Source organism: Euprymna scolopes, chromosome 22 (genome assembly GCF_053919585.1).
Source record: "Euprymna scolopes isolate OS-2025 chromosome 22, ASM5391958v1, whole genome shotgun sequence".
Taxonomy (NCBI): domain Eukaryota; kingdom Metazoa; phylum Mollusca; class Cephalopoda; order Sepiida; family Sepiolidae; genus Euprymna; species Euprymna scolopes.
In genome coordinates this window covers 62,743,041-62,762,308 of record NC_136503.1, presented here as the reverse complement: position 1 = coordinate 62,762,308, position 19,268 = coordinate 62,743,041, and the positions used below count along the sequence as shown (strand labels likewise).

The 19,268-nt window shown below is 31.3% G+C and overlaps 1 protein-coding gene across 2 annotated transcripts in view; it reads left to right on the top strand.

The window, feature by feature from the left end:
* Window positions 1-9,250, top strand: part of LOC145243452 (rabenosyn-5-like) — a 64,730-nt gene extending 55,480 nt beyond the window's left edge. For both annotated transcript variants that reach the window (XM_080106341.1, XM_080106342.1), the window contains exons 6-9: window positions 350-555; window positions 2,455-2,525; window positions 4,898-4,984; window positions 8,616-9,250. In XM_080106341.1, coding sequence (XP_079962467.1) covers window positions 350-555; window positions 2,455-2,525; window positions 4,898-4,984; window positions 8,616-9,165 — 914 coding nt within the window. In that variant the 3' untranslated portion in view covers window positions 9,166-9,250. The remainder of the gene's footprint in view (window positions 1-349; window positions 556-2,454; window positions 2,526-4,897; window positions 4,985-8,615) is intronic.
* Window positions 9,251-19,268: the final 10,018 nt, after the last annotated feature.

Sequence of the window (19,268 nt, the reverse complement as noted above, 5' to 3'; positions counted from 1 at the left end):
ACAGTACTATACCAAGGCGGGTTCAGTCAGCTTCCTCCAAAGGAGTGAGTTTCATGGGAATATGAAATTCACAAGTGGTCCCCAGTTACATGCATATGCCCATTAGGGAAGATGATGACATTAGGTTTTTGCAGCTCTTGCAGAGAGGTATCGATAATCCTTCTACAGACAGCGCCTGGAAAGTACTAAATTGTCACCCATATGGCAGTGACCAGGCTCAGTGGTGCTTAGCTTCGGTGATCTAGCGAAGATCAGTGTATTAACGTGATTATGCCATATATGAAGTATATTACTGCCAAGTAATATCTAATCATTTTTTTTTTTTTCTCCATGTTCTTTTTTCTTTCAGAAAAACTGACGGATCCAGCATATAGTTTCTCGAAAGAAAGTGGCTTCCTGAAGAGATCGGGCAGTGACACCAGCCTTAATTCAATGTTCAGCGCTGAAGGAGAACAGCACATTCGAACATGTCTCGACTGTCGACGTCTCCTTGAGAGGAGGGATGAACTTGTAGAACAAAGAAACACAAAACCACCCATAGTTCAGCTTTATGAGGTAAAGAATGTGATCGTATTATTAAAAAAAATGACACTTTTAAAAATTATTTTATGGAATCGCTTGAAATAGGACATGAGGCCATTAAATGTAAGGAGATAATCATAATAAAAAATATTTAAAAAAAAAAAAAAGGTGGGGAGGAAGTTAGAATCCTGTTCAAGCAAAGTCTGAAAGAATCTCTTGGATCCCAAACAGGCTTTTCAAGAATCCAATAAAGAAGAAATGGGTTGCAAGGTTGATTAATAATTTTTTTTTTCCTCTTTTTTTGTGCATTTTTATTGGTGAACTAGCTGTACCTACCCGACGTTGCTTTTTATTTCTTTGCACATTTTTAAACTTATACAGAAAAAGAAATAAAATTTTAGTTCAAGTCCAATGTAAACAAGTTCTTGATAAGCCGTTCCCCTTAAGTTAACAAATTTACTGAATTTCCATTACTGACAATTACTATATTGTCCAATTAACTACTGTACACTCCTTAACCCTTATTCTCGAGTGGCCCCTGGGCCTTGATAAGTGTTGATGCCTATGTAAAAAAAATAAAGTTATGAGAGAAACAACTCTATTTACGATGATTCTTCATTGTTGCATCTAGATTGAATATGGGTGTAAAACAAAAAAGGTAGCCAGACACCTTTTATGTACTTACTTGTGAGGGGAAAATAAATGCTGTTCACCAAAAGTTACGGAAATTCATTCAATAGCTTTACTTTTATGAAATGAATTCAACATTTAGCTATATGTGGAATACTGCCACCATTACCGGCATCATTATGAAAGTCAAAGGAAATAATTTAAAATTTTAGGAGAAAACTCAACTTTTTTTTTTAAATGCAAAAGAAAAGGAATTATCTCCCTTGAATGCCATGATAATGGCGATCATATTCAGTATATAGCTAAAAATTGAAGTTATTTAATAAAAACAAAACTGCGGGATGAACTTGCATAATTTTTAGTAAACAAAATTTAATATTTTCCCTCACAAGTAAGTACATCGTAATGGTTTCTTGCCTATTTTTATTTATATTTTTGTATCCATATTCAATCGAAACATTTATCATTTTGTATGTCTACACTTAGAATTAATTGTTACTAAAAGCCTTTATTGTACCATGGACAAACATATCTTCAAACTAAACACAAACCATCCATCAACTTAAGACCCAATTGTCTCTGAAACCCACATAAGCCCGATTAACCATCTCTGCTCATTCTACTGGAATATATATATGTAGGTATCATTAATAATGAACAAAAACATGAATAAGAACATTTTTTTTTTTTAATTAAAAAGTGTAATTAAACAGGTTCTCTTTAATAATGTTTAATAGGTACCTCCAACGCACACAACAGATTTTGTTCTTGTCAAAAATTACCCCTATAATAAAAAATCAGACAAAAATAAAGTAACATACAGTGTACGGTGTAGGGACCCATGATGAAACGAAAATATCATATTCCAAAAATCATGTAAATTAATCAAGTAGTTTAAATTTTAAATCAGAAAATAAAATTTTAGGAAGGATAAAAGAGTGGCTGTCTTGTCTGTCATTTTGAAAACAATGTAAAAAAAAAAAAAAAAATGGAATAACTCCATAATCCAAACTTGAGAGATTTATGCTGTAATGCCTACGAATTCCCATTAATCACTTAAAAATGATTTTCTTTATAAAAATAAAACTACTTGATTAAATTACATAAATTTTGGAATATGATTTTATTTCATCAAAGATACATACATCATACAGATTTTCTTTTTCTTTTTGTTAATGTAGGGGAAATTCTGGACAAGAATCAACTTTTTTTTACTGCTAATATGTAGCATGAATGGTCAGATCAATTTGAAAATTGAAATATATTTTTTTAAACATTTTTTTTTATTTTTTAATTCTCTAGAAATTAAAACTTTGCATCGAACAAGCCGAAGAACAGTTGCCAAAATTTCTTCCAATGGTTGAGTCTTTGAGGTGAGTAAATTTTGAAAAAAAAACTTAAGACCCAAAGTATTTTCAGCATCCATAATTATACTAGCACTGAAAGGAACGGATTTTAGCATGACACTGCATTTGAATAGCACATTTTACTAAATAAAAAAAAAATTTAAATAGACTTTGTCTCACGATTCTAAAACCATTTTTATTTATTTTACATGTTACATGTAAAGAAATCATGAGTTTTACAATGGATGCGTAATGTAAGTCTTTAAGATGGGCTTAGATCTGATGACCTCTGAGGAAGATTAAATCTGGACAATATATTCTAGTGAAGGCAGTACGTTTAGGAAAGGTGGGGAGGGGCTCAATTCAAAATTCAGATCAAATAGAAGGAACCCGTTGGGCTTGTAGAACAATCTTCTAATGATAGTGTCACAAACAAAACACCTACTTCCAATTGGCCGTGATCAGGCACGGAAGTAATAAGGCTAAGAAAACTGTCATGAGAATGCTCATGTCAGTGCATAATCTGGTCTAATCGGAGATAGCAGAACATAAAAGCTATGTGTATATGTTTATGTATTTGTATAAGACTTGATTTTAAACTAATTAACCAATCATTATAACTTTTGGAACACAACTGCTAATTATAGAATTGGGTAATGTGGGCTATATTTAGTTTAATTCTGTGCAAACGAACAAATTGGAAGCTCTGTGAAAATTCAGATAGCTCTGATTTTTGTGAACATTCATCAATAAATATTGAACATCAATAAATATTTACCCATGTTATTTATGTGTCTTTAAAGTATTTTAACAGGTTTTTTAGGAGGCATAATATGGGCACAACCTTCCAATTGAAAATTCAAATATTTCAGATTTGCATTGAATTTTATCTACAGTAATTAGACACCAATTAAGCAAGATTTCATGAATTTCAATTGCTTCTTAAGACCCCTTAAACTTTCCTGAATTTTGATTTCTTTTTAAAACCATTTAAACTGAATCCTTAGCTTCAGATATTTTCTAGAATCAAAATTATGCGATAGAACCTGATCAAAAAGATAATTCGATTAATCTGTGTCAGGTAAAAGAAATCTGTTTTGTGATAAAATTGATAGGACGCCTTCCAAAATGATGAAATTTAAATCCCATAAATGTTTTGAAAGCTGTTTTTTAAGAGTCATTTCATGCCGGTTTTTCTCCCTCCACCCCCATGGTCCTGGATATGACCTTAAACTATATCCAGTGGTGAGGCCCCAGCTTGCGGGCTTTAGGGAGTGTGGAGCCACCCTTTAATTACCATTGCTCCCAGGTCCACTCTGAACCAGAGTGGTAGTACCTGTTAGGGTCCCAACTATGGGTTAGATAGAAACCGACTTGAAAACAACAAATATACCGGTCCTGGATATGACCTTAAACTATATCCGATAGTGAGGTCCTAGTTTGCGGGCTTTAGGGAGCATGGAGCCACCCTTTAATTGCCATTGCTCCCAGGTCCACTCTGACCCGGAGTGGAAGTACCTGTTAGGGTCCCAACTATGGGTTAAATAGAATCTGACTTAAAAAAACAAAATATACTCCATTAAAAATCGTTTCTCAAAATAACTAGATTCGGCATTAAATAACTTGTTAATGGGTTAAATAGAAACTGAGTTGAAAAAAAAATCAAATATTAAAAACTTTTTCTTCAAAATCACTGGATCGGCATTAAATGACCTAGAAAGGGTTGATATGCCGTAAAACAAAAACAATCAAACAATCAAACAACAAATATATTCTATTAAAAAATTTTTCTTCAAAATCTTTGGATTTGGCATTAAATAACCCGAAAAGGGTTGATATGCCGTAAAATAACCAACCAACCCTCCACCCCCCCCTTTTTTTCTTTTTTTAATATTGGATTTTTTCAATATTAGTATCACTTGGACACTATATCAAATTCTTAGAGATCAAGTGTTAGCACCTAAGAAGGGTGGGGGGGCTAATTTTTAAGAACTTTGACTCAAGTAAAATGAAATCTAGGTGAAAAGCAACTTGTTTTTATAAATTACTTGAAGAATGAGTCCATATAAAAGAATCAACTCCTTGATTTAAAAAATATCATTTAGTACATCATATGATTCACCCCCCCCCCCCCACACACACACACACACACTTGACAAAGTCTGCACCAGTTTAGCGAAAACATTAATATTTTTTCTAAATTTTAGATATTATTCATCCAGGGCAATGCTGATCAAGAAAATGCTAACTTTGTGGGTGATTTTTTTTTTTTTTTTAATTTTTTTGAAGTTTTAGTCAAAGATGCATGCACACAGACCCTTATATAATACAAGTACCCTTTATATAATATGTATAAAACATGTTTTTCTCCTTTTTTTTTTTTTTTTTTTTTTTAATAGTATTGGTGAGTCAACTTACAGCCTGAATGAAGCTAGTCATTTACGAAACCAACTTTTGAAGCTGTATGAATACATTGATATTTTAAGGTGAGTCAAATAAAAATAAACCCTGACTTCTTGCTGGTTAGTAGACTTGAACATCGGATTTTTCGTCTGTTTTGCACATCTCTTTGCATAGGGATGAGAATAAGTATCTTTGCTTATATATTATCTGTTCTATATATGGCATTGACACACTTTTTCTTCTCCAGATCACCAAAGTTAAGCAACGATTAGCCTGGCCAGTACCAGATGGGTGACCATTTGGGAATGCTAGACTCTGTATGTACTGCATTGGGACATAGAAATTCCCAGGTTGGTATCTGGAGGCATGTTTAATCCACTGGGAGAGATGCATCCTCAGTTTTTAAGATATGAATCTAGGAGGAAAATTTTGACGTAAAACTTGAGGTCTTCTGTCTGCTCTGTCTTGTGGCAGCCATTGTACAAACTGAGATTAGCAGTTGTACTAAAAAGTATGGTTGGTTCTGCACAAAGCTTTCACCTCTATAAGCAAACTGTGTAGATTTCTGAACAACTTAGTTGTTTTGATATATCTCATTCGGCGAAATCACATTACACATCTAATATTCTATATAATCTTATCCTACATCATTGTTTTATTATTGCATAGAAGTATTATTTTTTCTTTATTCTAAAAGTGAAGAGAAGAGACTTTCAGCATTGTTTTTTTTTTTTTTTTTTTTTTTTTTTTGTGTCCCAACAATGGAGGGATTGGACCTAGTAATTCATTCCCGTTTGTTTGTTCACACTTTTCTTAATAACCACACCTTGGATTTTTAAAAAATTTTTCACAAACATTAGTCATGGTGAAAGTAAATTTTTCACTTGTGGAGAGGGACCTTGCATGCTCGGCTCGTTTTTCATATATTTTACATTTTGTGATGTGTTTACATTTTGTGGTGTGTTTATCAGATGCCCATGGTGAAAAACAGATGTTCTTTATGTATATACTCAGACATGTTAAGAAATATTAGAATGGTTGAATCAACAGAGTAAGAAGAGAGTTAGAGAAGTACATAGATAACTAAGCCAGATGGGTAACATGTTCAGTCAATTATAAATTACAACTAATTAGAACAATTAAAACAGAATTTCTTTTTTTTTTTTTTTTTTTTTTTTTTTTCAAATATAATTCAATCCCAAGATAAAAATGCGATGTAGTTTTCTTGAAGCATTGTGTGGGATAGAAGAGATTTAAAAGGCTATCAGTGTAGCCAGTGTTGAGGAAGAAAGATGAAAACAGGTGACAATTTGCAAATCAATAAGTATATACCTATATTTAAATAAATGGTACTTGTACAGTTTAATCAAGACATTAAAAAATGAAAATATTGAAACGTTGTACGTACTCGTTATGGAATGAAGTCCTCTGTAGAAAGATTTCACTTAATTTGATCGAGTAGTTTTTTTTTTTTTGTTTTCTTTTACAGAGAAAAATCAAATTTTAATGAGATCGATCTATCATCGCCATTTGGCTGTTTACGGACGCGAGGGGGGGGGGAGGTGCCTTTAAATGAAAATTTGATTAACAAAATGAAAAAAGGATTAAAAAAGGACACAGAAACTCTGTAAAATAAGTGAGAAAAAAAACAAAAAACTAAAATATTTATCTAAGTATTTTTTCTGCTCGTCTTTCAAAATAATCTCGTCAAAGTTTCATAACTCCAATCTTCGCTTAAAGTTTATCTCCCCCTGGCGAAAAAAAGATGGCCGCTACCCGATTGATCTCATTAAAATTTGATTTTCCTCTGTAAAAAAAAAAAACTGCTTGATTAAATTAAGTGATTTTTTTTGCCTGAAAACTTTATTCCATAATGAGTATGTACGATATAATTTTTTTCAATATTTTCATTTTTTAATGTCTTCATTAAACTGTACAAGTACCAAATAAATATATGTATATACTTATTGATTTGCAAATTGTCACTTGCTTTCGTCTTTCTTCCTCAACACCAACTATATTCCATTCCCGGCATTGTGATAGCCTTCTAAATCTCTTCTACAATCCCAAGATATATTTTAACATGCATTTTGTATTATTAAAGTGCTGTGAAGTAGTTTGAATGTTAAGACACAAATATAAAGAAATAAAATGGATGGAAACGATTCTATGGAAATCAACAATATCCAAGATTTAGTTAACGATTTTACAATGAATGAATTACTATGAAAATGAGGATTTTATTGTTACCTTCTGTTTCCAATTTGTTGGCGTCTGGTTAATTGCAGGTTCACACAACTCCGAATAGATTCATCATGCTTCCAAAATGTCTTTTGACAAGGGAGGTAGCTTTTGTGTACAAAATTATTTCCCTTTAAATAGAAAATATTTAAAACCATTATAGGTGGCTTATATATCCACCTAATACCTCTTTCTACTGTATCATCATGGTCAGTTTAACCCTTTATGGCCTGGTTGAACTAATTCGTTCAATCATACATAAATGAATATAATGGCATAAAGTGGGAATTGATTCAAACATGCCTTGTATGTATTAGTTCAGTATCTGGGTAGATGACAGATACCTCCAGGTTGCTACTGTATATTTTTTTTTTTACATTCAGTATGCTGCCATCTAAAATTAACAAATATTTTTTTTAATCATCTACATCATAATTCAGGTCATAAAGGGTTAACGTCCATTTTACATGCTATTTTTATGTTGGTTGTTATTCATACATTTCAACTGATGTAACTTTCATCCAAATAATACATATTATTTATAAATCTTAAAATTTCAGAAATATATCAAATTGGTATGGACCCAAATTAAATGCAAAAATGGGAATGACTCTATGCTCTTTTCATTTCATAAACATGTCACATATTTTTTTTATTCTAACAACTGTGGTTGTAAAAAAAAAGAAGATTTTTGCCAATATTCACCATTAAGAGTCACTGCAAGATAGATTTGTGAAAATAATCAAAACGAGAACAGTAGTTTAAACAATAAAAAAAAATACACATTATCAAACCTCATCTTAAAAATTCAGAAACATTAAATTGTTTAAGTAAGTAATAATTTTTGTTTGAATATATGAGAGCCATCTTTTTATCATTGTCTTTTTTACCTTCCATTTTTTTATGTACTAATTAGTTTGTAGTGCATATTTTAACAAGTAGAATTAAATTTAGTTTTTATTTAGAATTAAACTTAATCTAAAAAAAAATAAAAATACAGAAAAGTCTTTATGATGTACGTATTTGTCGCAAAACGAAGGTGTCATATTCCAAAAATCATATGAATTGATCAAGCAGTTTTTTGTTAACTAAGAAAGTCAAAATTTATATACAAAAAGTTTTAATTATTTTGAATACCTGTAAAATCTTGGTAGTCGAATTGAGTTGTCACCTTTGAATCTTAATACATTCTAAAATAACATTGCAGACGTCTCGTCTCGCTCATCTGATTTTCTTAGTAAAAAAAAAACCCAAAATACTCGATCAATTCATATGATTTTTGGAATAGGACATCTTGGTCCTGTGATGGCTATGTACATCTTAAAGATTTTTCTGTATTTTTTTTTTTTTTTTTTTTTTTTTTTTAATTAAGTCGAATTCTAAATAAGAACTTTAAACTTAAAAAAAAAAAAAAAATGGGAAGTTATTTCACTTTTTAATCTAATTCATCATATTTTTTTGAATTTATTTCAGTAAAAAAATCATGGTGTTAGGTTTAAATAGTGAAGTGCCGCCACCACCGAGACAACTCTATCTACAACGAGCAATCCGCACGTTCTCCAGCAACTTTTTAAAAGAAAACATGAGTGGAATCCAGCAGTTACCATCTGAGGAAGAATACAACAAGATGCAGGAATGTCACTCGCTGGAAATGCAGCAAAAGTTTGCTCTTGAACGGCAAGCTGCCATGGTGGCCCAAGAGCAAGAGCAACGTCGAGCTTCAGTCGACTCCCTCAGCTACAATCGGCAGCAACAAGCTCAACACCCACAACAGCTTTCGCCCCTATCGAGGGAGGGTTACACTCGGACTGAGTCTAACGGCAGCATAGGCAAGGGTTGGACCCCATCTGAGACCTCACCATACGTGAAAAACACGAGCGACCCCATGTTGCAGCAGATGGAGATTATCCGCGGCTACATTAAGCAGGCAAAGCAGGCACAGAAAATGGACGAGGTGGAGATGTTGGAGCAGAATTTGAGAGAACTGCAACTGGAGTACCGCAGACAGCAGGATCTGTCTTAAAATAATTTTTAAAAAATGGTTCATAAGTTTCAAGAAAAGAAATATTTCATTTTAAATAAATTAAAAAAAAAAAAAAAAAAAAAAATTATTTAAAAAAATGCTTTACATTTTTTTTCACCTGAATTCATATTCTGGATTTGTTAATTTTCAAATCGATTGTGCCAGTAATGTTTGAAAGAAAGCAAATAGTGCCTTCTTCCTTCCTGAAGGCAATGTCGAAAACAGAGTAATAGAATTTTGCTTGACTAAATCAAATATCTTTGTTTCTGGAAATGATTATTTCTGCCAATGGAATACAACATGCATGTATGTATGTGTGTGTGTGTGTGTGTGTATATATATATATATATATATATATATATATATATATATATATATACACACACAGACACTAGCATGTCGCCTGGCGTTGCCTGGTCATAAGATATGTTTAAATATAATATTTTAATTCATGCAGATTACATATTTATTGCTAGAGACAATTCTGTATTGATTATTATATTGAACCTAATATATAGTAGCGAGATCAAAAAAAATATATATATGACTTGGGTGCCAGCTAGAATCGAAACCAAAACCTACAACTCTCCACCCTGATTCCTTGCCTCTGAGCCACACTAATATGCATATATATAAATATAAATTCACCTGTCGTCCTTATTTTAAAGATTTAAGTAAAGTAAGCAGGCAAGGAAGGACGCCCGGAAGGTTGTTTTACGATTATGTCAAAGAAGAAAAACAACCAAAATATTCAGTTAGTCATATTTCGTTATAAATTTATTTCAACCCTATAGGCAATAGAGCATTTTCAAATGAGCAAGCCAGCTGAAGTCAGTCAAACATATGTGAGTAATTTCATGAGAAATTATCCAGAAATTTAGGATTTTGAAACACAAATCTTCAGATTTAGTTGAAACTTGCTCATCATAGATGGACTAAGAAATTTTGAAATGGAATCAGGTTTGTGTGTATTATTAGTTACCATTAGGTTTATGACTCATTACTCTATCTAAAAACATATATAAGATATTAAATCATATATACTCGAGAGTCAAAATAACGAAAAGAATATTCTGTTGTCATAGTCCTAGTTATCATTCCAAAAACCAAAAAGATGAAATTAATTTACACTCATAAGTTTTTTTTTTTTTTTTTTTTTTTTGTCAAATGCCTGAATTTTCTTACAGTACATCTTACACATGTTTCATTGAATAACAGAATGCCACTAAACAACTCGTTAGAAACAAATGGATGTTCTTGAAATCCAATATAACGATGTAAGACATTACCAATGTTTATTTTGAATTCAATTGAGCCATTTGTAAGAAATAAATGGTTAAAAAACTTATGAGTGTAAATTAATTTCATCTTTTTTTTTTTTCTTTTTTTTTTTTTTGCATGATAATTAATGTTATATATTCTCTGAAGTTGGAAATTTCATTGAGCTTAAATGCTTCTTACAATTGGAAATTCTTTAGAAAAGATATGTCAATAGTATATACTTTCATATGATCTTGTGTATATATATATATATATATATATATATATATATATATATAAGGTTGGTGTAAAAATAACGTTTTTTGACTTTGCACCAACCTAATATATATATATGATTGATAAAGTAGTTATCAATGGACACATGTTTTGTGACTATGATGTGATTCGAACCCACAACGACAAGACTGTAATTGGTTGTGTTAACCATTATGCTAAGAAGAACCTGCTTGACATTATGCGCTAATTTATTGCTTATATGGTGTGATGATGCATATGTAAGGGAGGAAACGCATGCATATGTAATAGGAGTAAACTATTCAAGACTTAAGGGATCTACAAAAATATTACGACATATACGAGAGAGAGGGTAGGAGTACAAAACATGAAATGGAATGTTTAGTAGATAAGAATAGTTGATAAACATGTCAACAGACTAGTAAAAACAAGGATGCAAACAAATATCTAAAAGATATTTCAGTGGTTTTAGATGACCTTAATCATTTGGTGTAGATAAGCTTTATTACATAGAAAATAGCATTTTATACAGTAAAATCGGGGAGGGGGCACTTCCTTTTTCATCTCCTTACATTTTTCACTCAATACTCCCCCTCCCCACATACAACTTTCCCTTACTCTCTCATTGTATCACATATTCCTGGTTTCAATGTATAAAGCATTCATTTAAACGATTGATCGTACAAATCAACTGAAATATTTTGGTTGTTCTTTAGTGATGCGTCCTTATTTTTACTGGTCTGTTGCCATGCTTATTCAATATTCCATATACTAAATTTTCCATATGTATTTCATGTTTTTTTAAATTTTTATTTTAGCTAATTTAAAAGAAATTCATACCAAAAGCCTTTTTATAATTGTTTCCGACCCAATTTATTTTAAAACTAATGTTATAACAAATAAAATTCTAATTCAGTTTTTATTTTAATACAAAAGACTTGATATGAATTTCTTTTGAATTTTCTAAAAAAATAAAGATATCTTTAAAAGTGTGTATGTATATATATATATATATGTATTTGTTCATTGTTTTTGGGAAAGAATTCCATCAAAGTGCTTAATAACAAAAAAAAAAATTTCATTATAAGAGCTTAATATTTATTTAAAACTGTACAGAAGGTCAGAAAAACATTGGTACTGTCGGTTTCAAGCCTAACATAAGAGAGACCAATTAATGGTAAATAATGTTAGGCTCTCGTCAGCCATTGACGAGAGCCTAGCATTATTTACCATTAACTGGTCCCCCTTATGTTAGGCTTGAAACCGACAGTACCAATGTTTTTCTGACCTTATGTACAGTTTTAAATAAATATTATATTTATATATATATATATATATATATATGTGTGTGTGTGTGAGAGAGAGGGCTCTATTTATATTATGATCGGCATTAAGCTTCTATTCTTAATAGTTAGATCATTAGATTTCTTTGAAATCTTATCTGAAAGCTTTTTTTTTTTTTTTTTTTTTTTAAAGCAATCCTTAAATAATATATATATATATATATATACAGGGTGACCCAAAATAAACAAAAGCTAGATGGAGGCCATCTAGAACATATGCTGTAGAACGGAGAAAAAAAAGGCCAAAGACCCTAGTGTTTTGATGTGATGTTTTGAATATAATAAACTAGTTATGACCAAAATTTCATTTCATTCGGACAAAACACTAAGAAATGGGGCCTAATTAGAGTTGGGGCCAGTTTTTTTTGGGGGGAGGGGTCACTCTGTATATATGAAAAGTAATAGGGCTGGTGTCAGAAACAATTTCATACAGCACATAAGAGCATGAGTCCATCATGAGACTGTGTAATTATGGGCAAAGGTCTTACTTGGGAATTACTTCTCCATATTATATGAAGTTATACCACCAAAACTTTGATAACTCAAAGACTATTTAACTGATGAAGCTAAAATGACTATTATCAAAGCGGATCAGATTCATGCTTTAAATTTGGAAAAATTGGAAGTTAAAATTCTATCAAAATTTCAACCATGACCAAACTTTTCATTGTCAAGATCATATAAAATGCAGGACGTTATTGGCTACCATATGCATCAAGAAATGAATCTTTGAGGAAAAGAATCAAAGTTATCACCAAGAGAGTGACTTTTGCCGTTTCCATGACTTTGATCTTTTACCTAGATATCTCAAAATTGAACGAGTTCTAAGTTAGACCATGGCAAATATTTTCATCAAGTTTAATGATGATTGGTCAAGCGATCTCAGCTCTAGGCTGTACACTTAGTGACAAATTCAACCGAAAACAGAAAGCTAAGGTTACAGTAATATACTCCCAAAATATCGTAGATACCGAAATTACAAGGTTACCTTATAGTTGTATGGCAATGAAACTTTGGGTTTATTTCTAAAACTTTTGTCTGTACTTTATTTAAATATACTGTATACTCTGATAATCGAGCACACTGGTAAATTTTTCTTTAAAATAAAATAAAAAAAAAAAAAAAACCCTCATATCTATATATATATATATAACAGGTAACACTACAAAAACAACTTATATATTATTCAGATCGCTTCAAATGTAAATCAATTTCCAAAGCAAAGAAAGTTAAAAAATTCTAAAAATTACAACAATGCTATTATTAATAAAGTGTTGAATTAGAGTTGTATAATTTTGAATTAAAAACTTTGATTTAATATTTTATATATGAAAGAGTTTGTTTGTCAGAATGACGAAAACCATCCTATCATCCCTGAGATGATGGATGTCCTGCTTTAGGAGCTTGTTTGTGCAGAGCTAGCCTTACTCTCTCGTCCTATTCCACCTGATCCGTAGTCTAAACAGCTGAAGATAAGGTGGGATGCAGGAGCTGCTGGAAGAGTCGATGTCCTTTTATTTAAAGAGTCTGCTATTCCTAAATGGTCACTCATCTGGTACTGGCCAGGCTCAACATTGCTCTTGACCATCTTACAATTTATTCCTTTAATTATGTTGACACTTACAATCCTTGACAGTAACTGTTTCGTAATGCAAAATCATTAATTTAATTATTATATCAATCAATGAATCTATTTTGCCCTTAACGTGTCAGAAGTAGCAACTATCAATCTACCAAAAGAACATAAAAGGCATTTGGGCATAAATACAAAGCCCGAAACAGTGACTGTCAAGAATTGGAAGTGTCAACAGGATTAAAGGAATAAATTGTAAGATGGTCAACATCATGAAATTTGGACTATAGATTTTTGTTATATATAACTAGCTTGGGTGCCCGGTGTTGCCTGGGTGTTTGAAAGTGTGTGTCGAGCAAAAAAAATAAGTGGTAGTAGGCAGGCTGGCTCGAACCCGTACCATGAAGAAGGAAAAGAATGTAAAAAAAAACGCATGACGTCTTTGTTGCGGCCATCACCAAAACAGAAGAGACGAAATTAAGGCTAGTCAATTGAAAAGAGGGGATGACTTGTGAAAATAATGGCAAAAAAAAAGTGCCCAGTTGAGGGAAAAGGAATTAATGTTTATAGCTAATTTTTGCAATATTTGTCATCCGAAGGGTCGAGCTTCAAAACGATAATCTTGTGAAACTCCGTCGCCTCTGTCGAAAGTTTTTACAAGACAGATATACATACATTTAAACAGACAGGTGAGATTTATATTATAGATGGTTGTATAGATGTGTTTTCTAGATATAAATCCGTTGAAACCTGTGTGATTATCAATGAAAGACAAAGTAAGTGACAGACTATATATTTGGATCTCCTTTTTGAATAAATAAATATATATATATATATATATATATATACATACACACACACAGGGTAGCCCAAACTGGTACTTAAAATCCAATTTCGGGTGGTAATCTATTCCTTGTATCCCTAGGATAAATCCCGCCTTGTGTAAGCTAAGGGAATGTTCTGCTTGAACAGTAGTTTCCAAGATTTTCTGAAAACTAAAATGGTGTTAAATGAACCAATGCTTCTTGGTTAATGCTTTGCTCAACATGGGCCCTAACTTCTAGAGTTTGTATGGAATGTGGTCACCCAACTCATATATAAAAATGACCAAGGATCCCTGTACTTTTGAAAATGACGTATTATATAGATAATTGCTGATTTCATAAGGGGTGGATTCTTCAAACCAACATACTAAAGCATTAAAGCTTTCCAAATGCAGACACTTTTTTTTTTTTTTTTTTTTTTTTTTAAATAAAATTTTGTAATTGTTTCTTTTTGTGGTGCTCAACTTGGACAATACAAATTCTTAATGGTTTAACTGTTAATATCTGAAAGAAAATTGAATAATATAATTTAGGAAGAAGGAAGGTAATGAATGGTTTTAATTATAACCATTACTTTGAGGACATACTATTAATGTTTTATTTTTATTTATGTTTCATCGTCTTGTCTCCTGCTGAGGTTAGACATTTCCGACTTGTCTTGTCTATTGCTATTTCGCTTGGGCCACCCATATGTTTAAATGCAGCCCACTGTATGGTTTTCGATAATCAGCATCAACATGGAACCCATTTTGGAGCATTTTGAATGACTGACCATAGATGGCATGGATTTACAAGGTGAAACATTTGTATGCAATGCAAGTTCTTCATGGAAGACTTTACGCTGATGTGTTTATATGATCAGCAGTAAAAATATTAGGTTAGTGCAAAAGTTTTTGCTGATTCAAAACGAGAACAGTAGTCTGAACAATAAAAAAAAAATACACATTATCAAACCTCATCTTAAAAATTCAGAAACATCAAATTGTTTAAATAAGTAATAATTTTTGTTTGAATATATGAGAGCCATCTTTTTATCATTGTCTTTTTTACCTTCCATTTTTTTATGTACTAGTTAGTTTGTAGTGCATATTTTAACAAGTAGAATTAAATTTAGTTTTTATTTAGAATTAAACTTAATCTAAAAAAAAATAAAAATACAGAAAAGTCTTTATGATGTATGTGTTTGTCACAAAATGAAGGTATCGTATTCCAAAAATCATATGAATTGATCAAGCAGTTTTTTGTTAACTAAGAAAGTCAAAATTTATATACAAAAAGTTATTTTGAATGCCTGTAAAATCTTGGTAGTCGAATTGAGTTGTCACCTTTGAATCTTAATACATTCTAAAACAACATTGCAGACGTCTCGTCTTGCTCATCTGATTTTCTTAGTAAAAAAAACCCCAAAAGACTCGATCAATTCACATGATTTTTGGAATAGGACATCTTGGTCCTGTGATGGCTATGTACATCTTAAAGATTTTTCTGTATTTTTTGTTTTTTTTTAATTAAGTCGAATTCTAAATAAGAACTTTAAACTTAAAAAAAAAAAATGGGAAGTTATTTCACTTTTTAATCTAATTCATCATATTTTTTAAATTTATTTCAGTAAAAAAATTAGGTTAGTGCAAAAGTTTTTGCTGAATTAAAATCTTATCTTGAAATAAAAATCCGTTTTTGGACATCTTTATTCATAACAATAACGACCTTTTCTCTCTACAACTGGATTCCATCTGTCAACAAGCTTATAAATGCCTTGCTTGTAAAATATTTTAGGTTTTAATGTGAAATCCAAATCTAACTTGTGTCCATTCTCCTCTCGTGACGTTAACCTAAAGCCATCTAAATGGTTTTGTAATCTTCGAAATAAGTGATAATCTGAGCGAACTAGGTCAGGAGAATATGCAGAATGGAACAAGATTTCCCAATCAAATTCTCCTCAGAAAATCTTTGGTCAGTAATGTTTTTATGTTTGAGAAAATATATGTACATTTAACATGTTTTATAGTAATTAGAATGGAAAAATAGCAACTTTATAGTTAAATAAATACATAGAGATTTATTAAGAATTGGAATTGGTAATTGTATCTGAATAATATCCCTACAACAGATGAGCAAAAGCATATGCATCAACTAGATATTTGATAATTTTTCTAATACAAGTTTTGTGACATCAGGTGGTAACTGTGATTTACATCTAATATATATATATATATATATATATATATATATATATATATATATTTGTTTATTGTTATATAAACATGGTCACATCCTGCTGCTACAAATAGCCACTTGTTTCAATCAAACAACAGATATCATCAGGCAGCGACTTGACTATTCGAAAGGATGTGACCATGTTTATATAACAATAAACAAATATTATCAGCTCTTTTTATTGAGCACTATCTAATAACCTCGTTGAATTCATTAGTCCATTACTTTTGAATAAAAAAACCCGAGTATATATATATATATATATATATATATAGTAATGCAGACTTGTTTTCTTGTATGTCTGTGAAAACATTATAGCCTACTTTCTACAAGGTTTATATTTATGTTTCACTATGAAAAACTGGCATGGATTGGACCATTGTTTTAAAAAAAAAAAAAAAAAAAATGAAATGTATTTTAAATCAATTTTGTTGAAAACATACTTAATCCGGATTGATATTCTATTTTTTATTAGTGATACTAAGAGAAAGTAGGAGCTAATATTCTCCTACACAAAGAAGTATTGTGACCTCTTAAAACACATGTATCATTTTTTTTTTTTTCTCTGGATACCATCTGGGTTCTCCACAGTAAATGAAAATATCAAAATCCAAAATAAAAACATAATTCTACAATGATAAAAAAAAAAAAAATATTTGTATATTTTGTACTTTTATTCTCATTGTGGTTGTCATATACACCTATTCTATTTTATACTAGCTGTACCTACCCGGTGTTGTCCAGGATTTATTAACGTCATTTTAGTTTGAATTTTTAAAAATGTGTAAGTCACAAAGAGATGGAGTAAAAAAAAAAAAAAAATTACTCAAATTTTTACCTTTAAATTAAAATAGGAATTGTCTCCCTTACTTTAAAATTGTCTCTATTGTAATAATTCTCTTTGCTGAAAAAAATTATTTTTGGAAAGAAACTGAAATGAATTACTTTATATTGCAAAAAACACATACTACAATTATAAAAAGAAAGAAACGGCTAGTTAGAATCAAATATCGATTTGTCAGATGTATTGCTATTTAGGTCTAGCATGGAAAACCTGACAAGATAACTTTACATATGAGAAGATTATATAGATTTACTTTACTTTCAAGAAAAGTAATAATTGTCTAATTGATTGAATCATCTTCAGGTTAGTGTTTTATGGATTCTTAATGTTTTAAATAAATGAATTCTCACCTTCACAAATTGAAATGTATTCAGGCATTATCTATATTATATGTGTCTTTGTCTGCCTCTCTGTTTCACTTTTTCTTGGAAACTACTGAGCCAATCTGGCTGAAATTTTGTATGGACCTTTTTTATAAGGTGCAGCAAACTAAGTATTATGTTATATGTTCGATGTACAGTTAGGAATTCATAGTTAATGCAAAAATAAACAGAAATTTAACAATATTCAACCGTCAATTTAGCATAAAGCATTCACTCTAAGTCAACAGGCTATAACTTTTGCTCATTTTTAACAAGTTAAAAAGTGTACTTCATTTATCATTGTTCTTGAAGATTTTTCTATACAGAACACCAATGAGAGTTGGTGTATGCCGAAAGCTTGATAATCATGGTAAATATAATGGACCAATGTAGAAAAGAGGTATTGAACCTGAACAATAAAAGGTTAATTTATCAAAGACAAAAGTGATGATCAATGTCACAAAATTACAAAGATTTCAGTCAATATTCATGTGCTGTGTGCAGGAAAGGAGTAGGATTTTCTTTGAGAAGGGATTAGGGTATTACTAATTGCGTGAAACCAACAGGGTTACTCAGGCATATTTTGGGGCCATAGTGTGCTAATCTTAGTGTGCTGGCTTTTCAACTTAACATCTGTCAAACTTTCTTGACAAACTCAATTTCTATCAAACTTACTTTCTTATTTTATTTTGTTAGTTTCAAAAGATCAAGGGAGTTAACTCCTGGAGCTAACACTTGATTTCATTATGATTCGAATTTATATCCGAGGGCTCTTTTAAGAATAGATGCTGTACCCTATTTGTATTTCATTACAGCTTGGTGTTCCAGGTATTGCTTTTAAGTATTTCTGAAGATTCTTTTTTATTAGGCCAGTTGCTCCTATCACAACTGGTATAATGTTGATTTCTTTGTGTGGAAGGTGGCATTCTCATTTAACTGCTGACCTTGCACCGAGGTAATGTTTTTTGAGCTGCTTAACATGGCAAAAGTAAAGCTCAGCTGTGATATAATAAAGCCCTTCTATAGAGATGTGATGGCCTGGCTCAAAAAGATGCAATTCATTGCAAAACTACAGCAAATAGATGATGTGGCAAACCTTGTACGGTTATATTTGGAGGGAGATGTGCTCCAACTCTATCTGCAGATGAAGGTCATCAGACGAACATAGTCTTGATTGAAGCCTGGTTAAATGAGGCTTCCACAGATAGAGCATTCACTGGGAAGAGTTGGAGAAAAGTTGAGGATTGATGAAAACTTTGATGCAAACCATCAACAAGGATTTTAGAAGTGGAATTTGAACAGAATTAATCCACAAGATTTATTTTACTTGCATTTGAGCCAACATTCACCCTGGATGAGCCGAACCAGCTCCTCCTGTAGAACACACAATGTCCCAGATTGAATTCAGACTATGCACAACAGTCT